The sequence below is a fragment of the Stegostoma tigrinum genome, chromosome 9, assembly GCF_030684315.1.
Source record: "Stegostoma tigrinum isolate sSteTig4 chromosome 9, sSteTig4.hap1, whole genome shotgun sequence".
Classification (NCBI taxonomy): domain Eukaryota; kingdom Metazoa; phylum Chordata; class Chondrichthyes; order Orectolobiformes; family Stegostomatidae; genus Stegostoma; species Stegostoma tigrinum.
Window position 1 is genome coordinate 75,786,009 of NC_081362.1, and position 25,965 is coordinate 75,811,973.

Consider the following 25,965-nt stretch of genomic DNA (forward strand, 5'->3'; position numbering starts at 1 on the left):
CGAGGGCTCTGGAATAAATAGGGAGAGAGGAGGAGGTGGACCGAAGATGGAGGTAAAAGAAGATAGGTGGAGAAGAGAGGATAGGTGGGGAGGTAGAGAGGGGATAGGTCAGTCCCGGGAAGACGGACAGGTCAAGGAGGTGTGATGAGGTTAGTAGCTAGGAGATGGAGATGCGGCTTGGGGTGGGAGGAAGGGATGGGTGAGAGGAAGAACAGGTTAGGGAAGCAGAGACAGGTTGGACTGGTTTTGGGATGCCGTGGCTGCAGGGGAAGAGCTAGGCTGGTTGTGTGGTGCAGTGTGGGGAGGGGACGAACTGCGCTGGTTTTGGGATGCGGTGGGGGAAGGGGAGATTTTGAAGCTGGTGAAGTCCACATTGATACCATTGGGCTGCAGGGTTCCTAAGCGGAATACGAGTTGCTGTTCCTACAACCTTCGGGTGGCATCATTGTGGCACTGCAGGAGGCCCATGATAGACATGTCATCTAAAGAATGGGAGGGGGAGTGGAAATGGTTTGCGACTGGGAGGTGCAGTTGTTTATTGCGAACCGAGCGGAGGTTCGCCGCATCTGCTCCCACGATGAGGCATTCCACTCCCGCACATCCCAGATGTCCAAGTTCTTCAAGGACCGCAACTTACCCCCCCCCCCCCACAGTGGTCTAGAACGCCCTTGACCGCGTCTCCCACATTTCCCACAACACATCCCTCACACCCCACCCCCGCGACAACCGCCCAAAGAGGATCCCCCTCGTTCTCACACACCACCCCACCAACCTCCGGATACAACACATCATCCTCCAACACTTCCACCATCTACAATCCGACCCCACCACCCAAGGCATTTTTCCATCCCCACCCTTGTCTGCTTTCCGGAGAGACCACTCTCTCCGTGACTCCCTTGTTTGCTCCACACTGCCCTCTGACCCCACCACACCCGGCACCTTCCCCTGCAACCGCAGGAAATGCTACACTTGCCCCCACACCACCTCCCTCACTCCTATCACAGGCCCCAAGATGACTTTCCATATTAAGCAGAGGTTCACCTGCACATCTGCCAATGTGGTATACTGCATCCATTGTACCCGGTGTGGCTTCCTCTACATTGGGGAAACCAAGAAGAGGCTTGGGGACCGCGTTGCACAACACCTCCGCTCGGTTCGCAATAAACAACTGCACCTCGCAGTCGGAAACCATTTCCACTCCCCCGTCCCATTCCTCAGACGACATGTCCATCATGGGCCTTCTGCAGTGCCACAATGATGCCACCCGAAGGTTGCAGGAACAGCAACTCATATTCCGCTTGGGAAACCTGCAACCCAATGGTATCAATGTGGACTTCACAAGCTTCAAAATCTCCCCTTCCCCCACCGCATCCCAAAACCAGCCCAGTTCGTCCCCTCCCCCCACTGCATCCCAAACCCAGTCCAACCTGTCTCTGCCTCCCTAACCTGTTCTTCCTCTCACTCATCCCTTCCTCCCACCCCAAGCCGCACCTCCACCTCCTACCTACTAACCTTATCCCATTTCCTTGACCTGTCCATCTTCCCTGGACTGACCTATCCCCTCCCTACCTCCCCACCTATACTCTCCTCTCCACCTATCTTCTTTTCTCTCCATCTTCGGTCCGCCTCCCCTTCTCTCCCTATTTATTCCAGTTCCCTCACCCCATCCCCCTCTCTGATGAAGGGTCTAGGCCCGAAACGTCAGCTTTTGTGCTCCTGAGATGCTGCTGGGCCTGCTGTGTTCATCCAGCCTCACATATTATTATCCTAATTTTGAAGAAACCTGGTTTTGCAGCTGAAATACTGTAACCATCAAGGTTACTGGCAGGGTTCTGTTTGGAGGGATTAAAATGTGTGGTGAGTTTTTAAAAACTAAAAACATCTCTTTTTCAGCCAGAATTGTCACCAGCTAATGACCCCTTTCTGTGCAGTAATTTTTTATATGTTCTTTAGAAAGAGGCAATAACCAAGCCCCTTGTCTGAGTAAGCCCCAAATAGGGTCAAAACCTATCCCCAAAAGCCACCAGCAATCAGAGATTCACAGATCTGCAATATCAGCAGCACTATCGGGAGCAGTCAAGATCAGCAATATAGGAGGAACTGCAGGATGGATCAGCAATGGGTCCACAGATTGATGTGTGTGTGTGTGTGTGTGTGTGTGTGTGAGAGAGAGACTCAGAGGTATTTAACATAATTCGGGTCAGAAGGCTTTGCTGCGCTTTTTTGATTTCAGGTGCATCCTTGAACCTGCAAATGGCTTATATTTTTGGCCTTTGTTAAACTGTTGGATTGTATTAGGACCAGTAGTAATTGGAACACATATCTTGATCTGAATCCAGTTTCTAAAGTTTACACTCAGACTATTGGGAGTTGTATACATATTAGGAATTCAGATATGGAAATAAGCATTCATAAGATTTTTATGCCATTGATTTTAATAGGGTATATCCTGCAGCACCTGCTTGTGAAAGAAACTTTTCATAGTCAGAAAATTTGTGAACCTAAAGCTCAAGACAGACAAGCAACTTTTGAGGGCAGAAAACAGAATGATTTATTAGTGTTACAGAGATAGTAGGAACTGTAGATGCTGGGGAATCTGAAATAACAAGATGTAGAGCTGGATGAACATAGCAAGCCAAGCAGCATCAGAGGAGCATAGAGCATAACAGCACAGTACAGGCCCTTTGGCCCTCGATGTTGCGCCGACCTGTCATACCGATCTCAAGCACATCTAACCTACACTATTCCGTGTACGTCCATTTGCTTATCTAATGACAACTTAAGTGCACCCAAAGTTGGCGAATCGACTACCGTTGCAGGCAAAGCGTTCCATTCCCTTACTACTCTCTGAGTAAAGAAACTACTTCTGACATCTGTCCTATATCTTTCACCCCTCAATTTAAAGCTATGCCCCCTCGTGCTCGCCGTCACCATCCTCGGAAAAAGGCTCTCCCTAGCCACCCTATCTACACTCTGATTATTTTAAATGTCTCAATTAAGTCACCTCTCAACCTTCTTCTCTCTAATGAAAACAGCCTCAAGTCCCTCAGCCTTTCCTCGTAAGACCTTCCCTCCATACCAGGCAACATCCTAGTAAATCTCCTCTGCACCCATTCCAAAGCTTCCACATCCTTCTTATAATGCGGTGACCAGAACTGTACACAATACTCCAAGTGCGGCCGCACCAGAATTTTGTACAGCTTCACCATAACCTCTTCGTTCCGGAACTCGATCCCTCTATTAATAAAAGCTAAAACACTGCATGCTTCTTAACAGCCCTGTCAACCTGAGTGGCAACTTTCAAGGATCTGTGTGTGTGGACACCTAGATCTCTCTGCTCATCTACACTGCTAAGAATCTTACCATTATCCCTGTACTTTGCCTTCTGGTTACTCCCACCAAAGTGCATCACCTCACACTTGTAGCAGGAATGTTTGACGTTTTAGGTCGAGATCCTTCTTCAGAAATGGGGGAGGGGAAGGGAATTCTGAAATAAATAGGGAGAGAGGGGGAGACGGATAGAAGATGGATAAAGGAGAAGATAGGTGGAGGGGAAACAGACAGGTCAAAGAGGTGGGGATGGAGCCAGTAAAGGTGAGTGTAGTAGGGAGTTACGGAGGGAATAAGTCAGTCCAGAAAGGACAGACAGGACAAGGAGGCGGGATGAGGTTAGTAGGTAGGAGATGGGGTAGGGCTGGAGGTGAGAGGAGGGGATAGGTGGGTGGAAGGACAGGTTAGGGAGGCGGGGATGAGCTGGGCTGTTTTGGGATGAGGTTGGGGAGGGAAGATTTTGAAGCTTGTGAAGTCCACATTGATACCATTGGGCTGCAGGATTCCCAAGCGGAATATGAGGTGCTGTTCCTGCAACCTTCAGCTGGCATCGTTGTGAGTGTTCTGCTGAACACCTACGCTCGATTTGCAACAAACAACTGCACCACCCAGTCACAAACCAGTTCAACACCCATTCCCATTCCTCAACCTGTCCCTGCTCCCACCTCAAGCCCCACCCCAACTCCTACCTACTAACCTTATCCCACCCTTTGATCTGTCCATCCTCCCTGGAGTGACCTATCCCCTCCCTACCTCCCCACCTCATCTTTACTGGCTCCACCCCCACCTCTTTGACCAGTTTGTCTCATCTCCACCTATCTTCTATCCACCTCCACCTCTTTCCCTATTTATTTCAGAATCCTCTGCCCTTCCCTCATTTCTGAGGAAGAGTCTAGGCCCGAAACATCAGCTTTCCTGCTCCTCTGATGCTGCTTGGCCTGCTGTGTTCATCCAGCTCTACATCTTGTTATCCATGATTTATTAGTGGTAGTTTGGGAGGCAAGATTATAACTAAGTATAAGCGTAGCTAGAATGTATGTCTTGGATGGACATAACAGTAGGCATTTTTTGGTTTCTTATCAAAAAAGAATGACTGAGGATTTGTTTTAAACAAACTCCAAGGATTTCATCTGAATAAATAAAAAGATGATTTCCTTCAGATTGTATCAGTAATGTTTTGGTGTCAGTCTGAAAATCTGAAGTAAAAGTCCATGTTAGAAATATCTAGGTAAAAATATGTCAGCAGAGTAAGGAGTGTGCAACCGATAAAACAAGTGGAAGGGAGTGGCTACTTCCATGAATCTAGACCATATTCGGTAAGAAAGGCTTTGACTGGAGTTAAATCAATGCAGTCAATGTTTAGGGAAACTGAATCAAAGAATCATTACAGCGTGAAAGCAGGCCATTTGGCCCATCAAGTCCACAGCGACCTTCTGAAAAGCATTCCACCCAGTCCCACTCTCTGACCCTATCCCTGTAAACCTGCATTTCCCTTGGCTAATCCACCTAGCCTGCACATCATCGAACGTGGGAGGAAACCGGAGCACCTGGAGGAAACCCAAGCAGACACAGAATGTGCAAACTCCACACAGTCACCTGACAGTGGAATCAAACCCAGGTCTCAGTTGCCGTGACGCAGAAGTGTTCACCACTGAGCCACTGTGGTGCCCCCAACTGCTTTTTCCTTCAATGAACACAGGTAAAAGCTAAAGCCACAAATAAAATATCGTAACATTACATAGTTGTGCAATCTGCAAAAATTTTACAAACTCACAGGTATCATTGTGAAGCTTGTCCATTATTTCATCAAAGACAATACAATCTTCAAAACCCTTCAGGAATGGAGAAACAAAAACATTTTTTATGCATATTATTGTGACTTAATCACATCCAACAAAGAAAATTCAGTGCTAGATCCTTTTTTTTTGTACTTGTATATAAAGGATTACAAAATAGGTGAGAAATTTAACAAGTTCCATTTCTGGTGTGTGTTACACCAGCTCAGCTTTCTGCACACTGAAAATGCAAAATGAAAATCTATAAAATCTATCCTAGAGTTAACGAATCCCAAGTATCTCTTAGCCAAACTGCGATTAAGGACTACTTTGTGAATGTAAAAAAAAGTGCTCATCACTAAGTTTGTATCAGGAGATTTGAAATTTGTTTATTAAATTAGAATTTATCTGATCCCCTGATTATTCATTTCAAAGACTTGGAATAAAAGATAAGGCATCTGCCTACTGAGCACTCTCAGGGAACAATGCGTTACTGAAACTGTCAAGCTGTGCTATTATCACGTGACACTCAGCCAGAGTCAGGAAAGGGATTAATATTAATTTATTAGGTGTATTCAATTATTTACTTACATTCATTTTATTGATCTAGTGCAGTAATATCATGATAAAATTTCAAGGGTCTTCAAAACCAGTGATAAAATGTGCGTAAAAAGTAGACAGACTTGTAAGTGACAAGAGATCATAAAATCCAGTGGGTGGCTTCCTCATTACCAACCTCCCAGCCTGAAATTTCATGACAAGTAAATGAGTTGTAGGCAGCTGGGCTTCATCCATTATCACTGGTATTTTGCCTGTGATGGGTGGACCAAGGAATGAACTTATCTAGGCTTCTCAGCATGGTCGGTCTACATGGAGTCTTAGCAGTGCCAACACTCCCAGCTACCACAATGGAACTGTCCAGCTGGCTGGAAAAGCTCTCAAGATAGAATCTCTACCAGTATAGGGAAGAATGTATTTCCTTAAAGCATTTAACACTAGTGCCAGTGTTAAGTTATTGGGGGACAGCCAGTGGATTGTGGGATAGCTCCCTTTCTGACATTTTACACGCAAGTGTAGGATTTATTAAGGTACAAAGAAAACTATGTGATATAAAGGAAAGTATTCAACATATTGATGTAAGCTCAGCTAGCACAAGAGTCAATTTCAAAATAAAAAGCAAGTTTATAGCACCTTAGTTTGTGGAAGTTGGTGGATATAAATACAATCCATAGCAACCACATCAGTAGTAAATACCGGCAGCTTGAGAAACTTATGGCTCAGAGTAGATGGGTTGGAGATCAAGCTTCAGACATTGCAATTCATCAGGCAGCTACCTGGGTATTTAATTCCACGAGGCAGATGCGCCACCACCCGCACCACTCCCCCAATGGCTCATGGTCAGAATCAGGATAGTGTGATGACAAAAAGGGTAGGTACAGGGATCCAAAAGGTAGCAATGGAGAAACCTCAGTTCTTGCAGGGTGGACAAACAAAGCAAATGGCACTATAGTGCGGGAAGCCATTCATACAAATGCAGTTATAGTAAGTACTGTATAATTATGGCAATAGATACAATTATCTGCAGTAAAAAGAATGAGCCCCAATGGCTGAGTTGCTTGCCCCAGGGCCAAGGCTAAGGTAATCTCATCTTGGAGAGAGAGGAATTTGAGTGGAAGGGAAAGGCAATTGGCTTAGGCTAAATAAAATCAGCATGGCTCATAGATTGGTGAGGGAGAAATGGGATTCTCAATCATGGGGCAGTGACTAAGTATTGGGAGAACAGGGAGCTGTACAGTTGGGATGTCATTTGCCTGAAGGTGAGAGGGACTAACATGGGCCAGTGCTCCTGTGAATCATATATTTACGGCTATAGCAAGAGCCTTAAACTAAACAGTGAGGGCTGGTAGGATTCATGTGGGGAGTTAAAGAGAAAGGGCATGGGAAATTGCAGCATAGGAATACGGGTAATGGTGACAACGGTCTGGCAAAAAAGGTATGGAGCACATACCGGTAAGAGTGCGGCAGAAGGAGGTATGATTACAGTAGGGAAAATGGTTCTTAAAAAAGGCGGGGGAGGGGGGGGAGGAAGGAAGATTGAGGTGAATAAAGATTTAGAAATCCAAAAGTTAAGTTTTGCTGCAATTGCAAAACATACCAAAGTAAAGGACAAGCTGATTGGAACCAAAATGGACAGTAAGTTTTATAACAAAAGTGCATGAGACAACAAAGCCCATGCAGGAATAGGTGCTAAAGATATGAAGTCACCTTATCTGAATGCATGCGGCATCCACAATAAGAGAGGTGAACTAATGGCACAAATAGAGATAAATGGTTTTGATTCAATAGCCATTACAGAGACATGGTTGCAAGGTTAAAAGATAGGTGTTATTCACTTCTTGTCTCTTATTGGTAATGTTTAACTACTGCTGTATCATGTAAATAGTGAACATTCATGTTCAACTTGTGTGTACTTGTCCAAAGATCACAAAGTTAACTTGCAGCTACGTCAAGTAATTAGGAAGGCAAACAACATGTTTACCTTTATTGCAAGGAAGTTGGGATACACAGGGGAATAAAGGATATTTGACGACTGGGCACAGCTTTGAGTCCAGATGTTTAAGTCTACATATTTAAGAAAGTTTATACTTGAATGGAGTCAGATCAGTGAATGGTTTGACCTTTAGGTTTGAAACGAAGATACATTTCTTCACTAATGCATTGTGAAGCTTTTGAATTCTCAACCCCAAGATCAGTTATGGATATGCCATTGTTGAATATATTTGGGGCTGAGAGAGATAGATTTTTACTCTGTCAGGGAATTAAGGGACGTAGGAAGTCGGCAGTAAAGTGGAATTGAAACTCAAGATTAGCTATTGATTAGCGCAGCATGTGTGAGGGAATTATGGAATTCTCCTGATCTTATCTCTAAAGTTTTCATGTTTCTGGGCCAAATTGTCCACGTGAGAAACAGCACAAAGTGAGGTTCCAAAAACAGCAAAGTTATTTAAGGAGTAGATACCAGCCTGGAAACCACTACTTCTTTCAGGATAGTGTCATAGAATCTTTTATGTCAACCTATGAAGGGAGATGGAATATCAGATTCTAGAGTTCTGGAGATTGTGAAATTTAGACTTTATGCTCAATCTCGCAGTGTGACTTGAATCTATAACTTTCTGACATAGATGGGAAAGTGCTTTAATTGAGCCGTGGCTAGCAAAATAAATAATGAGGGGCCTAAAGCACATTTACGTATAAACTGGCTGCAATGTTTAGCTAATAGCTGTTCAACAGCTGAAGTAGTATCTGTTCTAATAGTTGAAGGGAATTTGAATCTGAAGCACGTGACTCTGCTTGATTTTAGCATAAATAAAAAAATTCTAATGTCAAAGACTCATCTTTAATCCACGTTTCGTAATGAGTGAATAATTCGGCAATGGTTATAACAGAAAATTCTAATGCTGTAAAGCACTTCACAAATGTTCACAACTTACTGCATTCATGCCCTGGCCATAAAATGGAACAACAGCATGTGCTGCATCTCCCATTAACACACACTTGGAACCGATATGGTAGGAGGAACACTTGACTGAAATCATAGCCTGGGCTGGCAAACGGAAATAATCCTGCATCAAAGCCTCACTAAAAAAAAATCAAAGCCATTTTTAAGCAAATCATAGTTGTTTAAAAAAGTGAACGTAAGAGTATTTAGGAACTGAGAAATTCAATAAAGTCAATCTGCTGTTAATTATTCAAACCCAAACACCCATCTTCTCACTGCATCCATCAACTTGATGCCTTTCAAGAAATGCAATCAAATTGTTTCATGAATTCATTTGTTCTGTCAGTTTCAATTACTTGCACTGATCTTAGTGCATACACAATAACCATTGGTTGAAAACATTCCCCTTGGCTTCTCATGGTTTCTCTTAGTGATATTAAGAAACAGATTCACGGTCTGTTTGTGATCTAGATGTAAGATATTTGCAACGCTAAAAATATATTTTAAAACTTCAAGATGTAGTCACTTGACTTGATGGAGCTTCATTTTACTAACAATTCAATGTGTATTGAACACTCTCTGCGACAATGACCAAATAGTCTAAAACGGCTTTTTATTAAACTCATGGTAAAGATGAGCATACAACAAGGAAAGAAAAGAAAAAAGAAGACAAGAGTCAAGAAGAGGAGCTAGAGCAGATAAAAGTGCGGGAAGAATACAATTGGAAAAACACAAGGATTTTAGCACAGAACAAAAAGAGTCAGAGCAGAAGAAAGACAAAAATGGCAGTGAAGCCAGGATAAGTTCCATTTACCCCTGAATTATGCAGAACGTGCAGCAAGAGGACTTAATCTGGAGCTGTATTCCATGATATTTGGAAGTGATATTACTCCACATAGAATTTATGAACAGAAATACAATCAATCATAAATGTACATCATGAGCAGGATCAATAAACAAGCCATTGAAAAATAATCTTGACTAAAATAAGAACCTTACACTCCTATTAGAGGTATGGAATCTGGAAAGCATTTCTTGAAAAATTGCAGCACTTCATCGCCTGTGGTAAGCTTCTCAAATTCTTCAAAAGGCATGAACAGAGTACAGGTAAATGACTTGTCCTTTCCAGGTTGCAAACAATATACAAAAAAAAATGTGGTTTAGAAATGAATAGTAACAAATTCAAACAAATTATACAGCAGCTTTAGCCAGTATATAACCGCATTATGATACTGCAGTATGAAACAATAAACTTCCACAATCCCCAGCTGGAATTTCAACACTTCTTTCCAATAAGCCCAAGTTATATACAGTCAATAATGTATTAGACAAATTGTTTTTATAACAGTTTTTTACAACCATGTACTAATATCAGCCTTAATGAATAAATTCTTCATAACAAGTTTAAATCCTATGTACTCACTGGAGAACAAGCCATCTGCACAGGTAGCAGCTATTAGAGCTATAGATAAAGCAAACTGGAGACTGATCCTTGAAGTCAAGCCAGCTATATTCAGAACATCCGTTTTATAAAGGTCTCAAACAGTCATTACTGTCCTTGGTTACATGTGCAAAGTGCCTAAGGGTTCTTGCAGTGCAGTGGCAATGTCCCGATCTCTGAGCCAGGAATCCAGTGTTCAAGTCCCACCTCCTCCATAGGTATGTGATAACATCTCTGAACAGGCTGAGCAGAAAATATCCTGGCTTCACTTCCATTTTGTCTTTCTTCTGCTCTAACTCTTTTTGTTCTGTGCTAAAATCCTTGTGCCAAATGATTGGCTTAAGTATAGATGCAAAACACTTCTTTCTCAGTCCTTACCAATTAAGACTGTTATGGATCAGAGCAAACCCTCAAAATATTCAGAAGATAGTCTAAATTCGAACTTCTTCTTATTTTAAAGTAAGTGTAAGGTGTGGCACTCCAGATATAATTCAATTGGTCAAACCATTTGATGTTAAGCAAAGCCTAATTTATTAATAAACTATAGTTAAAATCCAACTAAAAAAGTTGCATACCTAAAACTCTATCAAAATGTTAAATGCTATTGTCGATACAGCAATTATTACTAATTAACTGTTCCAGCAAAGGAACATCCCATACACAACCCCTTGACAATGGCAAATTCAGTAAAATAGTTTGTCTGACATGCAACTCCAGCAGCAGGAAGAGAACCCCTCGCTTTTCGCTGTAACTGAGAGACGTTTTAAAAAAAAGCTTCAACCTTGTCAAGACACCAGCACCAACTGCTACTACAAAACTAAGAAACTAAAAATCCTGATTTTGTGGAAGCTTGACCACACCCATTCAGGCTGTTTCTATTGTTTCAACATTCAAAATAAACGCAAGGCCTCACAAACTATTTACTATAGTGTCACTCCGCAGACTGCTCAACACTTCTACCTTAAAACCTTTTAGCGAGTTTTGAGAATAAACTGAGAAAAAGAACAGGAAATGACATCACCAACCCAGGAAATGACATCACCAACCCAAGGAAACCTAAACAGATAAATAGAAAGCGGGACATAACACCAGTGCTTTGTTGGAGGCTCACTGTTGATGTTACCTAGAATGGTGACGAAACATCTGGGAACAAACCTTACAGCTTAGTGAACCAGCTTACATCTGGAACAAAATAAAGACCCACTCTTTTGTGGACCGAGAGGAGGAGAGCGCTGTGTTGGAGGTGGAAGGAAGACGTCGGGTTGGCTGTGCACCTTTGCAACCGGTGGATCTTAATGCTGGCTTCGGCCTAATGCTCGTTCAGGGGAGCAGCCAACCTGCAACGATGGCTGCGGCAAGTGCTCGTGCCACAGGTCAAGGGGGTCCGGAACACCATCCGTGTTTCTGTGGAGAAGGTGGATGAAGGTGTACCTGTGGACCGCAACTTCTTCGTGAAGAGGGTCCTATTGGACTGTTGTGGGTTTGCTGCTGTGGACATTTACTGCCTGCAGGATTTCCCCGGAGGAGGCTTTTACGATGTAACCTTCAGGAGTGCCAAGCTTTGCGACCGCTTCCTGGAGGTTTTCAAGGAGAAAGGAGGGGAGGGCCCCCTCTCTGTATTGACCGCCGTCCCACTGTTCGCGATGCCAGCGCAGAGGAGCTGTATGGTGACTGTACACATGTACAACCCGCATGTGCCAGCAGTTGATGTCCTGACTTTCCTTGGAAGGTACGTGAAGGTGGAGGGGGACCTAACCGACATCATGGACCCCTTTGGCATCTGGACCAGTAACCGCAGGTCAAGGTCACGCTGAGGATGGGCGCGGACAGGAACATTGTACACCCACCGTCCAGCTTTGCGATCGGCGGGAGCAAGGGCTACTTGACCTACGCAGGGCAACCTAAAGTCTGCCATGCCTGTGGTAGGTCAGGTCACGTGGCAGCCGACTGCAAAGCCACCATCTGCAGGAACTGCAGGGAGGAGGGACACCTTGCAAAGGATTGCCCACAAGAGAAACGCTGCAACCTTCGCGGGGAAGCGGGCCACCTCTATAGGCCATGCCCGCGGCGGGGGACCACCTACGCCCAGGTCGCCAGCAGGGGCAATGTGGGGCCAGCCCCCCGGAGGAGAGGAAGGCACCAGGGCCCTGCAAGGACCCCACTAATGTGCAGAAGGGCCAGGTCGTGCAAGAGGGCCCAGTCCCGCAGGATGGGCCCGAGGACAGCAAAGCGCCCCTCCAGGCTCCGCTCCCCCCCTCCCGACCCCGACCCCGACAACCCGGAGTAGATGGAGGCGACAAGCTACCCAGGGGAGTGGACACCGGTCGGGAAAGCGAGGTGGAAGGTGCGTCGGCGGGCCCAGGAACCGCAACCATCAGGCGGGAAGAGGCAGCTACAGGGGGGCTATAAGAGCTCCTCTGACGAGGGGGATTCGAAGAGGGCCCGCCCGAAGCAGAAGCTAAAGATCTCAAGGGAGAAGGAAAGCAGCACCACGCTTCCAGGTGACGGGAGGCGTCCTGAGGCTCCCTCGACACCCAGTCACGTGCCGCTGGGGCACTAGAGGGCCCCTCGGTACTTCCAGGTGGGAAGGAGGAAACAGCGCGTCCCCAGCCTGACCCAGAGCCAGACTCTCCTGCCTCCGTACCTCCAACGGGGGGATGCCACCCAGAAGGCAGCATGGACAGTTTCCTGAGCTCGGAGAGCGTCCAGCAGTTAGCCCGAGCAATGGGCATGAAGGGACAGATAGAGGGGCTGGACCTTGGACTTGGGGAGGGTACTGCGGTCACTGCCCACAATGCGGGTACGAGTTGCGAGCATTAATGTGCGCAGCGTCAAGTCCACCGCAAGATGTGTGTCCACGTTGGCCTACCTGACCACCGTCAGGGCGGACCTCCTGTTTCTGCACGAGTGCGGGATACCGCACCTCGGCAAGTACGGGAAATGGTCCGGTGCCTGGACCTGTGGGCCTTCGATCTGGTCGGGGGGTAACGACGGTCGCTCCTCGGGCCTGGCTATTCTGCTGCAGGGGCGCAACTTCACCATCTCTCAAGTTCAGGAGGTAGTGGGGAGGGGCGCCTCCTAGTGGCTGACGTCACCTACAAGAACGCTCCCCTGAGGCTGATCAACGTGTACGCCCCAGCAGTACGGAGTGAGCGGTTGGCCGTCCTGCAGCGGCTTCCACCCCTGCTGGCTACGTCCAGGCTGGTCATCCTAGGTGGAGACTTCAACTGCATCATCGATGCAGATGTAAGATCCGGTGTGGGGACAGCGGGTGGGGGGAGTCAACTGGCCGTCACGTCCAGATTCCTGACGGGCACGGTGAAGGACGCCAAGCTGCTCGACGTCTTCAGCACCCCTGCAGATGGAGCGCAGCAGAGGTACACCTGGTCGCGGCCAGAAGGGTCTATTCGCTCAAGGATAGACTTCCTGTTTGTGTCACAGGCGTTCTCGGTCAGGTCCACCGGCGTCGAGCCGGTGTTCTTCTCTGACCACTGCCTCCTGCTGGCCGACTGTCACTTACAGGACGACCAGCCAGCCGGCAAGGGGACGTGGAAGCTCAACATGACTCTGTCGACCCCAGAGAACGTCGAGGAGCTTAAGAGGGAATACGCCGGTTGGAGAACAGTGAAACCTCTCTTTGAGTCTCCGGGCGACTGGTGGGAGATGGTGAAGGAGAACATCAAGAGGTTCTTTGTCCTCAAGGGTGTTCGGAAGGCGAGAGAGAGGCGGGGAAAGCTGTCGCGACTCCAGAAAAGGGTGCAGAACCTGCTCCTTCTGCAGTTGATGGGGGTCGATGCCTCGCTCTTCGCCGCGGAGGCCTCCAGGATAATCTTCCGGTCCAGGGTCCGCTCCGTGGAGCAGGACGAGACGTGCTCGTGTTTCTTCTTTCAGAAGGTGCACAAAGAGAGCTCTGTGCTTAGCCGGCTGAAGGAGGACGACGGCTTGGTGACGTTGTCTCGGCCCGACATTTTGAGGATCAGCAGATCCATCTATGCCGGACTGTACGACACCAAGCCCATGGACAGCACGGCCTCCGAGTCGTTCCTGTCGTCTATCACGGAGGTCTTAGACGGCGGCACGAGGGAGTAGCTGGACCGGCTGATATCCCTGGACGAGCTGACCAGAGCCCTCAAGTCCTTGGAGAGGAATAAGACTCCCAGGAGCGATGGCTTACCGGTCGAGCTGTATTCCGCTCTGTGGGACCTGGTCGGCCAGGACCTGCTGGAGGTGTACGATAGTGCGCTTCGGGCAGGGGAAATGTGCAAGTCCATGAGGAAGGGCATCATCACCCTCATGTACACGAGGAAGGGGGAGAGGGAAGAAATTAAGAATTAGCATCCCATTTCACTATTGAACGTGGACTACAAAATTCTGGCCAAGGTCATAGCCAACCGGGTCAGGTCTGTCCTGGAGTCGGTGATTCACCCTGACCAAATCTGTGCTGTGCCGGGCAGGAAGATCGCTGATAGCCTCGCGCTCATCAGGGATACGATCGCCTATGTGCAGGACAGACGGGTGGACACCTGCCTCATCAGCCTGGACCAGGAGAAGGCCTTTGACAGGGTCTCTCATGCTTATATGGGGGACGTCCTCTCCAAATTGGGGTTCGGGGAGGGCATCCGCAATTGGATCCGGCTGCTCTACACCAACATCGTTAGCGCAGTCTCGATCAACGGGTGGGAATCGGTCAGTTTTCCCGTCAGATCTGGAGTCAGGCAGGGCTGCCCGCTCTCTCCTGCCTTGTTTGTGTGCTATGTGGAGCCCTTCGCCACATCCATCAGGAAGGACGTGAGCCTGAAGGGCGTGACTATCCCAGGCAGCGGAGGCCTTCAGGTCAAGACCTCCCTGTACATGGACGATGTCGCCGTCTCCTGCACCGATCATCGGTCGGTGAGTAGACTATTGGACATCTGTGGCCAGTTTGAAGTGGCCTCGGGTGCCAAAGTCAATAGGGTTAAGAGTGTGGCCATGTCCTTCGGGAACTGGGACGACTGTTCCTTCATTCCCTTCACCGGCAGGACAGACTACCTGAAGGTGCTGGGTGTTTGGTTTGGTGGAGGTGGGGCGTGCACTAAGACTTGGGAGGAGCGTATCATCAAACTGAAGCAGAAGCTGGGCAGGTGGACGCTCCGGTCCCTCTCCATCGCAGGTAAGAACCTGGTTGTCAGGTGCGAGGGGCTTTCGGTACTGTTGTATGTGGCGCAGGCCTGGCCTATTCCCTGGACCTGCGCCGCTGCGGTCACCCAGGCCATCTTCCACTTCATTTGGGGGTCGATGATGGACTGGGTCCGCAGGGACACCATGTGCAAAGACCTGGAAAATGGGGGAAAGGGTGTACCGAACGCCACCCTCGCCCTGATGGCTACCTTTGTGTGCGGCTGCATCAAGCTGCGCATAGATCCTCAGTCCGCAAACACCAAGTGTCACTACTTACTGAGGTTCTACCTGTCCCCGGTGTTGCGAAGGATGGGCCTGGCCTCGTTGCCGCGGAACGCTCCGAGCGCACCTGTCCTTCATGGAGAAATTTTTGAAAAGAAACACCTTTGACCACAAGGCCGTCAGGCAGTGGGCAGCACGTGGTATTCTCAAGACCCTTCGGGAAAAGGAGAGGGTGGATCCTGTCATGTGGTTCCCCACGTAGGCTGCCAAAGTCGTTTGGCAGAATGCCTCATCGCCAGAACTTTCAAATAAGCACAACGACATTGCTTGGCTGGCGGTGAGAGGGGCTCTGCCAGTGAGATCCTTTATGCATGCCTGGAATCTCTACACCACTGCACGCTGCCCTCGAGGTGGCTGTGGGGGGAATGAGACTGTCTATTATCTCCTTCTGGACTGTGCCTATGCGCAGGAGGTCTGGACGGGGATGCAGTGATATTTGTCAAGGTTCGTTCCGAGCAGCTCCGTGACATGGGACTCCATGCTCTACGGGCTGTTTCCCGGGACGCACACCGAGACCAACATCAACTGCGCCTGGAGGACCATCGATGTTGTGAAAGATGCTCTTTGGTCTGCCCGCAACTTGCTGGTCTGCCAGCTGAAAGAACTGACCCCGACCGAATGTTGCAGATTGGCGCACTCCAAGGTCCAGGACTACGTGCTGTGGGACGCGCTAAAGCTTGGGGCAGCCGCCGCCAAGGCCCGGTGGGGAAAGACCATCGTATGAAACCCCTCGTCCAGAATAGAAACAAGGGCCCTATCTGGTAACTGGGCCCAGCTGGCGCCTTCCCCAACTGGTCAGGGGGCCAACGGGGACTGTGTGGGGAGACGACTGCCGGGGTATTTTGGGTCTAGGCCCGAAACGTCAGCTTTTGTGCTCCTCCAAGATGCTGCTTGGCCTGCTGTGTTCATCCAGCTCCACACTTTGTTATCTGGGGTATTTTCTTTGCTTTGTTTTTTTTTCTTTGTTTTGTTTTTTCCTTTAGTTGGTGTATGTGCCCCCAGGTAACCCGGAGCAGCTTGCATGACTGGGTAGGTGTATAAATGTTTTATTTTTTGTACATTCTAGGAATAAAGTATATTTTTTCAACTTAAAAAAAGTGACGAAACGTCTGAAAATGAACCTTCCAGCTCAGCACCTGAGCTACAAAGCTTCTCAAAACTCACTCGCACCTATGGGCGCAATACGCTAAAACTGGCCCGAAGATAGGAAACCAATGCCATCTGACAGAGTGCCACCCGCGAACAGCTGTACTTCCTGCATGAATGTCTAAGGAAACAGGTACTACCTAAATGTCTCAAATACAAACCTCCCCTTAACACCCCACCCGCCAAAAGTATAGCTGAGCAAAATGGCCACAGAATGCTTAGAGAAATGATCAACGATGCCCACCACAGACTCCATAAATACAACCGGGAAATTTCCCGCCAAAAAAAACTTTACTCACTAACATGACAGACCATGAATGGACAGACACAGTACGACAAGCCATAGATATTAGACAGCGGCAAACACAGAAAACGAGAAAACTAGACCCGCAGAAAAAAACTAGACAAACTCACACAAAATAACAACACAGACAACACAGAAGCATGGATAAAAAACTTATCTGACTGACCATTAACAGACACTGAAAAAGCCATCTTAGTAAGAGGATTAAACTACAACTTCCGGGATGCGGACCAGAAAGATTTCTTAGCAGCGTTAGAAGCAACACTGAAAGACGACAAACTCACAGAAGAAACCCAGCAAACCATCAGACAGACAGTTGCACCAACACTAAACAGGAAAAAGGAAGGAAACACATTCAATACACAAGAAAGGAAAGCACTAAAAGGACTCAAAAAAGATAAAAAACGTCGTTATCCTACCTGCAGACAAAGGATGCTTCTCAGTCATCTTAAACCGAACAGACTACATCGAGAAAGCGAACGCACTGCTTGCAGATACCAACACGTACCAACAGGCAACGATAGACCCGACCCCACAACTAGAGAACCGAATCACAGCCTTACTCAAAAAACTTCAAAAATCTGGAGAATTAAACAAGAGAGACTTCCAAAAAATGAAACCAGATGGACCCAACACACCACGCTTCTACGGACTACCAAAAATTCACAAACCAGAAACCCCCCCTTCAGACCCATAGTGTTGCTACCTGGAACACCAACCTACAGATTAGCCAAGGAACTACACCAAAGACTAAAACACCTAGTAGAAGACTCACACCACTCCATTCACTCCACCCAAGAATTCCTGAACACCATCAAAGACACCAAGATAGAAGAGGATGAAATAATGGTCTCCTTTGATGTAACAGCCCTGTTCATATCCATCAGCACCAACATCAACCTGGCCAAAGAAACACTGACTACACTATTAGAAGAACCAAAGACACATACACCAGACACCAGCAACCTCATCAGCAAGGACAACATCATCAAGCTCGTGGACCTATGCCTCACCACCCACTTCACTTTCAATAACAAAACCGACAGACAAACCAACAGAACCCCCATGGGATCTCTGATATCAGGGTTCTTAACAGAGGCAGTAATGCAGAGACTCGAACAAACAGCTCTGCCAATCTTCCAACCCAAACTTTGGGTCCGCTATGTGGATGACACCTTTGTCATCACTAAACAAAACAAATTAAAGGAAACCTTCAAGACCATCAACAATACCCTTACTGGCATAACATTCATAACAAAAGCTAATGAACTTAAAAGACCCTAAACAGACAAATGAAATGACATTACCAATGCAGGAAATGATATCACCAACCCAAGGAAACCTAAACAGATAAATAGAAAGTGGGACATAACACCAGCACTTCACCGGAAGTTCACTGATGATGTTGCCTGGAATGGTGACAAAACGTCTGAAAACGAACCTTCCAGCTCAGCGAGCAAACTTACATACAATGTACCAGCCTCTAGCCTATGTGTAAGTTTGCACGATACACAGCAAACAGTGATCTCGCCGAGGTAGTCACTGTCTTGCAGATTTGCTTTGATGTTCTCAATTACTTCATCAAGTTTGCAAAGTGAGCAGATGGCTAAGGCCTTATTTACATGCCTGCAAATAGAGCCAATTTTGAAGCCAAATAAGTCTCAATGTGCATTTTCTCTTGTGAACATAGGCTTTTGTTTGAGCCAATTTGAGTTTGTAATATTTGTGATAAAATATGGACAAATAATTTTTGAAGTTCATTCTCTATTAATATTTGATTCATGTGAACTGAAATGATTTTTAAAAGGAACAAAACATTGACTTAAAACACCCACAACATTCACCTGGCCACACAGGATCACCAAGTAACATAAAACCAACATGGAACAAATGATAAATGTTTAAACTGAACATCTCATTAAAAGGCTCTTAAACTGGTCACTTTCTATCGCTCAAGAAAACCTTGTATTTGGCTATAATATTGTTACAATGCAATTCAGTTCACTGAATTTTAATGGGAAGTATAACCTTGTGCTTATGAAAAAAAACTGACCAACCCCACCTCAGCTTGTCATAACACGTTTAGGATTGCTAGAAGCAACGTGTATTTTGTTTTCTTTCTTTTAAACAAAAAGGCTTGCTTAACCCTTGCAATACTTTTGAATTACCCATAAGCTTGGGGATTCTATAGTTGCCCACTGCTTTCTCCATTGCAATGTTTCAACCAGTCAAATTCAAGTTTCCAGCCAAACAAAAACTAATCTTCTCATATAGTATAAATTGTTAGAGAGTTTTGAGAAGATTTGTAGCTCAGGTTGAGGTTCTGGATGTGAGTTTGCTCGCTGAGCTGGAAGGTTAGTTTTCCGACGTTTCGTCACCATTCTCGGTAACATCATATGTGAGCCTCCGACGAAGCGCTGGTGTTATGTCCCACTTTCTATTTATCTGGTTAGGCTTATCTGGTTAGGAAACCTAACCAGATAAATAGAAAGCGGGACATAACACCAGCGCTTCGTCGGAGGCTCACTGATGATGTTACCTAGAATGGTGATGAAACGTCTGAAAACTAACCTTCCAGCTCAGCGAGCAAACTCACATCCAGTATAAATTGTTATGATCATTTGCCATTTGGCATTCATTTTGTCCTGATGAGTTCTGAAACATGAAAAATATTGGCATCAAAGTCTCTCACTTCAACACTACTGAACATGAAATTAGAACATAGAACATAGAACATAGAACAGTACAGCACAGAACAGGCCCTTCAGCCCACAATGTTGTGCCGACCATTGATCCTCATGGATGCACCCTCAAATTTCTGTGACCATATGCATGTCCAGCAGTCTCTTAAATGACCCCAATGACCTTGCTTCCACAACTGCTGCTGGCAACGCATTCCATGCTCTCACAACTCTCTGCGTAAAGAACCTGCCTCTGACATCCCCTCTATACTTTCCACCAACCAGCTTAAAACTATGACCCCTCGTGCTAGCCATTTCTGCCCTGGGAAATAGTCTCTGGCTATCGACTCTATCTATGCCTCTCATTATCTTGTATACCTCAATTAGGTCCCCTCTCCTCCTCCTTTTCTCCAATGAAAAGAGACCGAGCTCAGTCAACCTCTCTTCATAACATAAGCCCTCCAGTCCAGGCAGCATCCTGGTAAACCTCCTCTGAACCCTCTCCAAAGCATCCACATCTTTCCTATAATAGGGCGCCCAGAACTGGACGCAGTATTCCAAGTGCGGTCTAACCAAAGTTTTATAGAGCTGCAACAAGATCTCACGACTCTTAAACTCAATCCCCCTGTTAATGAAAGCCAAAACACCATATGCTTTCTTAACAACCCTGTCCACTTGGGTGGCCATTTTAAGGGATCTATGTATCTGCACACCAAGATCCCTCTGTTCCTCCACGCTGCCAAGAATCCTATCCTTAATCCTGTACTCAGCTTTCAAATTCGACCTTCCAAAATGCATCACCTCGCATTTATCCAGGTTGAACTCCATCTGCCACCTCTCAGCCCATCTCTGCATCCTGTCAATGTCCCGCTGCAGCCTACAACAGCCCTCTACACTGTCAACGACACCTCCGACCTTTGTGTCGTCTGCAAACTTGCTGACCCATCCTTCAATTCCCTCGTCCAAGTCATTAATAAAAATTACAAACAGTAGAGGCCCAAGGACAGAGCCCTGTGGAACCCCACTCACCACTGACTTCCAGGCAGAATATTTTCCTTCTACTACCACTCGCTGTCTTCTGTTGGCCAGCCAATTCTGTATCCAAGCAGCTAAGTTCCCCTGTATCCCATTCCTCCTGACCTTCTGAATGAGCCTTCCATGGGGAACCTTATCAAATGCCTTACTGAAGTCCATATACACCACATCCACAGCTCGACCCTCATCAACCTTACTAGTCACATCCTCAAAAAACTCGATAAGGTTTGTAAGGCATGACCTACCCCTCACAAAGCCGTGTTGACTGTATTTGATCAAGCCATGCTCTTCCAGATGGTCATAAATCTTATCCCTCAGAATCCTTTCTAACACCTTGCAGACAACAGACGTGAGACTTACCGGTCTATAATTGCCGGGGATTTCCCTATTTCCTTTCTTGAAGAGAGGAATTACATTTGCCTCTCTCCAGTCCTCAGGTACGACTCCAGTGGAGAGCGAGGATGCAAAGATCTTCGCAAGTGGCGAAGCAATTGCATTTCTCGCTTCCCAAAGCAGCCGAGGACAAATCTGATCCGGGCCTGGCGACTTGTCAATCTTAATGTTTGACAAAATTTTCAGTACATCAGCTTCCTCTATCTCTATCCATTCCAGCATGCACACCTGCTCTTCAAAGGTTTCATTCACTACACAGGTCGTTTCTTTCGTAAAGACAGAAGCAAAAAACTCATTTAGGGCTTCCCCTACCTCCTCAGGCTCCACACACAAGTTCCCTATGCTATCCCTGATCGGCCCTACTCTTTCTTTGACCATTCTCTTATTCCTCACGTAAGTGTAAAATGCCTTTGTGTTTTCCCGGATTCCTTCTGCCAAGCCTTTCTCGTGCCCCCTCCTGGCTCTCCTCAGACCATTTTTGAGCTCCTTCCTTGCCTGCATGTAATCCTCTCTAGCTGAACTTGACCCTAGCTTCCTCCACCTTATGTAAGCTACCTTCTTCCTTTTCACTAGAAGCTCCACCGCTCTCGTCATCCAAGGTTCCTTTATCTTACCCCGTCTTGCCTGTCTCAGAGGGACATATTTACTCATCACTCCCAACAACTGTTCCTTAAACCATCTCCACATGTCTATAGTTCCCTTACCATGGAACAACTGCTCCCAGTCCATGCTTCCTAATTAGGTCAGAATCAGAATCTGTAGAAAATATGGCATCAACATTTTCATCCCTTTGCTGTATATTCTGAGTTTGGTTAACCTGCTGAAGTTGTTTAGGAAATCAAAAGAACATTCATATGATTTCAAGGCCACACGTTCAAACTATTAAAATCTACAAGAAATCTTCTTCTTGGGTGGCCCAGTGGAACAAATAACATTGCTGCTTCAAAGGACCAGGCCCCCGATTTTGATTCCACCCTGCAGTGACTGTGTGTGTTGAGTTTGCACATTCTTCCCATGTCTGCATGGGTTTCCTCTGGGTTCTCCAGTTTCCTCCCATAGTCCAAAGATGTGCAAGTTAGGTGGATTGGCCATGCTACATGACCCCATAGTGTCAAGGGATGTGTAGGCTTGGTGGGATAGCCATGGGAAATGTCGAGGTATGGGAATAGGACAGGGGCCTGCGCTTGAGTGAGATGCTGTTCAGAGGATCAGTGTGGATTTAATGGGCCAAATGTCCTCTTCCTGACTGACAAATTCTACAATTTATGTTTAAGAAAAAGTGATCACGTTCTTGAGTTCCAGACAGCCGCATGCAGAAAAGAGTTGTAGACGTGAAAACTTCAAAATTCCTTCGAGAAAAATGTGGATACTACCATGAGGGAGTGGACTGTAAGAATCTTTTAGGATGAATGTACTTAGATGGGTTGACTGGTGTGACAATACCTTGGCTTTAAGAGATGTATTTTGACCTTTTGTTTTATGAAGATAGGTTGAAACAAAATAGCGAAGTAGGTTGTTCCAAGCCAATAAAGTAAACAGCTTGTGAAGCATGGAGATTTTTTTTAAAGTCAGAACAATGTGTGCAACCACAAGACACGGGTGAGATACTAAACTAATAGTCCGCATCAGTACGTACTGTGGAGAAGGGCATGCAAGTTTGGGAACTTGGTGAAATAAATAGCAATGTCTTGAAAAGTGTCCATATTACAGAAGAGGAGATGCTGGAGGTTTTAAAATGCACAAAGGTAGATAAATCACTGGGACACGATCAGACGTATCCCAGAACTTTTCAAGAAGCTACAGAGAGATTGCTGAGCCCCTTGCTGAGATATTTGTGTCATCAACAACCACAGGAGGTGACAGAAGACTGGAAGGTGGCTAATATGGTGCCATTATTTAAAACAAGGTGATAAGGAGAAGGCGAGAGAACTATATACTGGTGACTGGATGTCAGTGGCAAGGAAGTTGTTGGAGGGGATTCTGAGGGACAGAATTTGCATGCTTTTGGAAAGGCAAGGATTGATTAGGGATACTCAGCATGGCTTTGTGCATGCAAATCATGTCTCACTAAATTGATTGAGTTTTTTAAAAGAGGTGACAAAGAAAATTGATGAAGGCAGAACAACAGACATTGTTTACATGGACTTCAGCAAGGTGTTTAACAAGGTTCTGCATGGGAGACTGGTTAGCATTGTTCAATTATATGGCATCCAGGGAAGCTAGCCAATTGGATACAAAATTGGCTGAAGGTAGGAGACAGAGAATGGTGGTAAATGGTTGCTTCTTGAACGAGAGGCCTGTCACTAGTGGTGTGCCATAAGGATCTGTGCTGGGTCCACGGCTTTTCTTCATTTATACAGATGACTTGGATGTGAATATAGGAGACGTGGTTAGTGAGCATGCAGATGCCAACAAAATATGTGACAGAGTGGACAGTGAAGAGGGTCATGTTAGACTACAATGAGACCTTGATCAGATGGGCCAATGGGCCAAGAGTGGCAAATGGAGTTTAATTTAGATAAACGTGAGGCATTACATTTTGGTAAGGCAAACCAGGACTGAACTTACACAGTTAATGGTAGGGCACTCGGGAGTGTGGCGGAACAAAGAGACCTAGGAGTGCAGATTCATAGTTCCTTGGAAGTGTCAGCTAGACAGGTTGGTGAAGGAATTGTTTGGCATGCTAGCCTTTATCGGTCAGTGCATTGAGTATAATAGTTGGGGGGTCATGTTGCGGCTGTACGGGACATTGGTTAGACCACTTTTGGAATACTGCATTCAATTCTCGCCTCCCTACTATGGGAAAGATATTGTTAAACTTGAAAGGGTTCCAAAAATAATTCAGGATGTTGTCAGGATTGGAGGGTTTGAGCTATAGGAAAAGGCTGGAGCTTTTTTCCCCGGAGCGTTGAGTGCTGCGGGATGACCATATGGAGGTTTATAAAATCATAAGGGGCATGGATAGGGTGAATAGCCAAGGTCTTTCTCCTGGGGAACAGCATTAAGGTGGGAGGGGAAATATTTAAATGGGACCTGAGGGGCAACATTTTCACATGGAGGGTAGTGCATGTATGGGCAAGGAAATGGTGGAGGCAGGTGCAGTTAGAACATTTTAAAAGGCATCTGGATGGATATATGAATAAGAAGGGTTTAGAGGGTCAAATGCTGGCAAATGGGATTAGATCAATTTAGATTTCTGGTTGGCACAGACAAGTTGGAACAAAGGGGCTGTTTCCATCCTGTATAACTGTATGACTCTCATTGAAGCAGCATGAATGGGTGGAGTCAGGCTCCTAGAGAACCAATGTTTCAATTGAGCTTGCAGTACTTCTTGGGATTTGAAGCTGCCATACATCTCTCCCTGCTACACCAAAATACTTGTTGTCTCTCTCTCTCTCTCTTTATCAGAATTTATTCTTCATGTTCTTTCCTCCTGATATGGAGAAACATTGCATGTGAGACAACTAATTTTACTGAATTTGCATTTCATGGAACATCTATGGTGTGGAAGCAGACCATTCAACCTACTGAGACTGCACCAACCCACTGAAGAGCATCTCACACAGAGCTGTGCCCTTATCCATGTAAGCCTCCATTTCCCATGACTAATCCACCTATTCTGCACATCCCTGCTCACTATGGGGCAATTTAGCACAGCCACTCTATCTAACCTGCACATATTTAGACTGTGGGAGGAAACCGGAACACCCGGTGGAAACCCATGCAAACACGGGGAGAATGCGCAAACTCCACACAGACAATCGCCCGAGGTTATGACCGAACCCGAGACCCTGGTGCTATGAGGCAACAGAGTTAATCACCAAGCCACTGTGCCCTCCAAGGGTACCATGCCAAGGGCATGTTTGTGGGGTGTTACTGTGTTGGAATAGTTGCTGTTTAGTAGTTAATAAACCTACTATTCTGTTAAGCTTTCCAACTGAGTTAAAGTTAGACTTCTTTCTTTTGTTTGTATTTTAAGTAGAATGAGAATAAAGTGTATTTTGCAGAAAGCAGAGAAGTGAAACCATTCGAAATACACGTGGAACACAGCACCTTACACTTGTTTTAATATGAGAAAAAGTTAACATCTTTGCTATCTCCTTGACATATTAGAAGGGGTTTGGTCAGGTTGACAGCAATGGCCTTTGATACCAATCCTCCAATTTCAGAGGAATCTTAAATCTTTTTGTTTTAAAGAATGTATTTTTTGAATGGATGTCTAACTTTTACAGAAACCATAAAGAAATAGATTCAAACTGAATTTAGAGTTTTATGTAATACGTAAAAGATTTGCCCTTCACTTTAGTAGTGTGTGTTTCGTCTAAGATAAAGTTCCTTCCCATCAAGACCAATGCCGTAGCATGTGAAACTGCACAAAGCCTATCTATGAGGTACATCAAACATTTAAGCTAACCAGTCAAGTTCATAACATGACACATTTACACTTGCCAGGATCAATATATACTGATGCACAGGGACCAATTTTCTTCAAACAAAAAGAAAACACTGTCTGTGTGGAGTTTGCACATTCTCCCCTTGTCTGTGTGGGTTTCCCCTGGGTGGTCCAGTTTTCTCCCACACTCCAAAGATGTGCAGGTTAGGTGAATTACCCGCAGTGATCAGGGGTGTAAGGTTAGATGCATTAGCTATGGGTAATGCAGGGTAATAGGGTAAAGGATTCGGTCTTGCTGGGATAGTCTCTGGAGGATTGGTGCAGACTCCTTGGGCCAAATACCCTGTTTCCGCACTGTAGGTTTTCTATTTATTCCATTCTTCTAAACAGGCCCCCAAGTATCAACCTCCAGCAAACATAAACAAGTCATGATATAAGTCAGGCTATGACCACCACCAATGAGAGACAATCTAACCACCTTTGTTTGACATTCAATGGTGTTACCATCACTGAATGCCCCACTATCAAC

The 25,965-nt window shown here is 46.0% G+C and overlaps 1 protein-coding gene across 2 annotated transcripts in view; it reads right to left on the reverse strand.

The window, feature by feature from the left end:
- The window catches only part of LOC125454876 (kynurenine 3-monooxygenase), a 71,533-nt gene that overhangs the window by 22,689 nt on the left and 22,879 nt on the right, over positions 1-25,965 (reverse strand). For both annotated transcript variants that reach the window (XM_059648641.1, XM_059648640.1), the window contains exons 9-11: positions 9,604-9,725; positions 8,597-8,744; positions 5,105-5,162 (exon numbers count right to left, since the gene is read on the reverse strand). In XM_059648641.1, the coding sequence (XP_059504624.1) occupies positions 5,105-5,162; positions 8,597-8,744; positions 9,604-9,725 (328 nt within the window). The remainder of the gene's footprint in view (positions 1-5,104; positions 5,163-8,596; positions 8,745-9,603; positions 9,726-25,965) is intronic.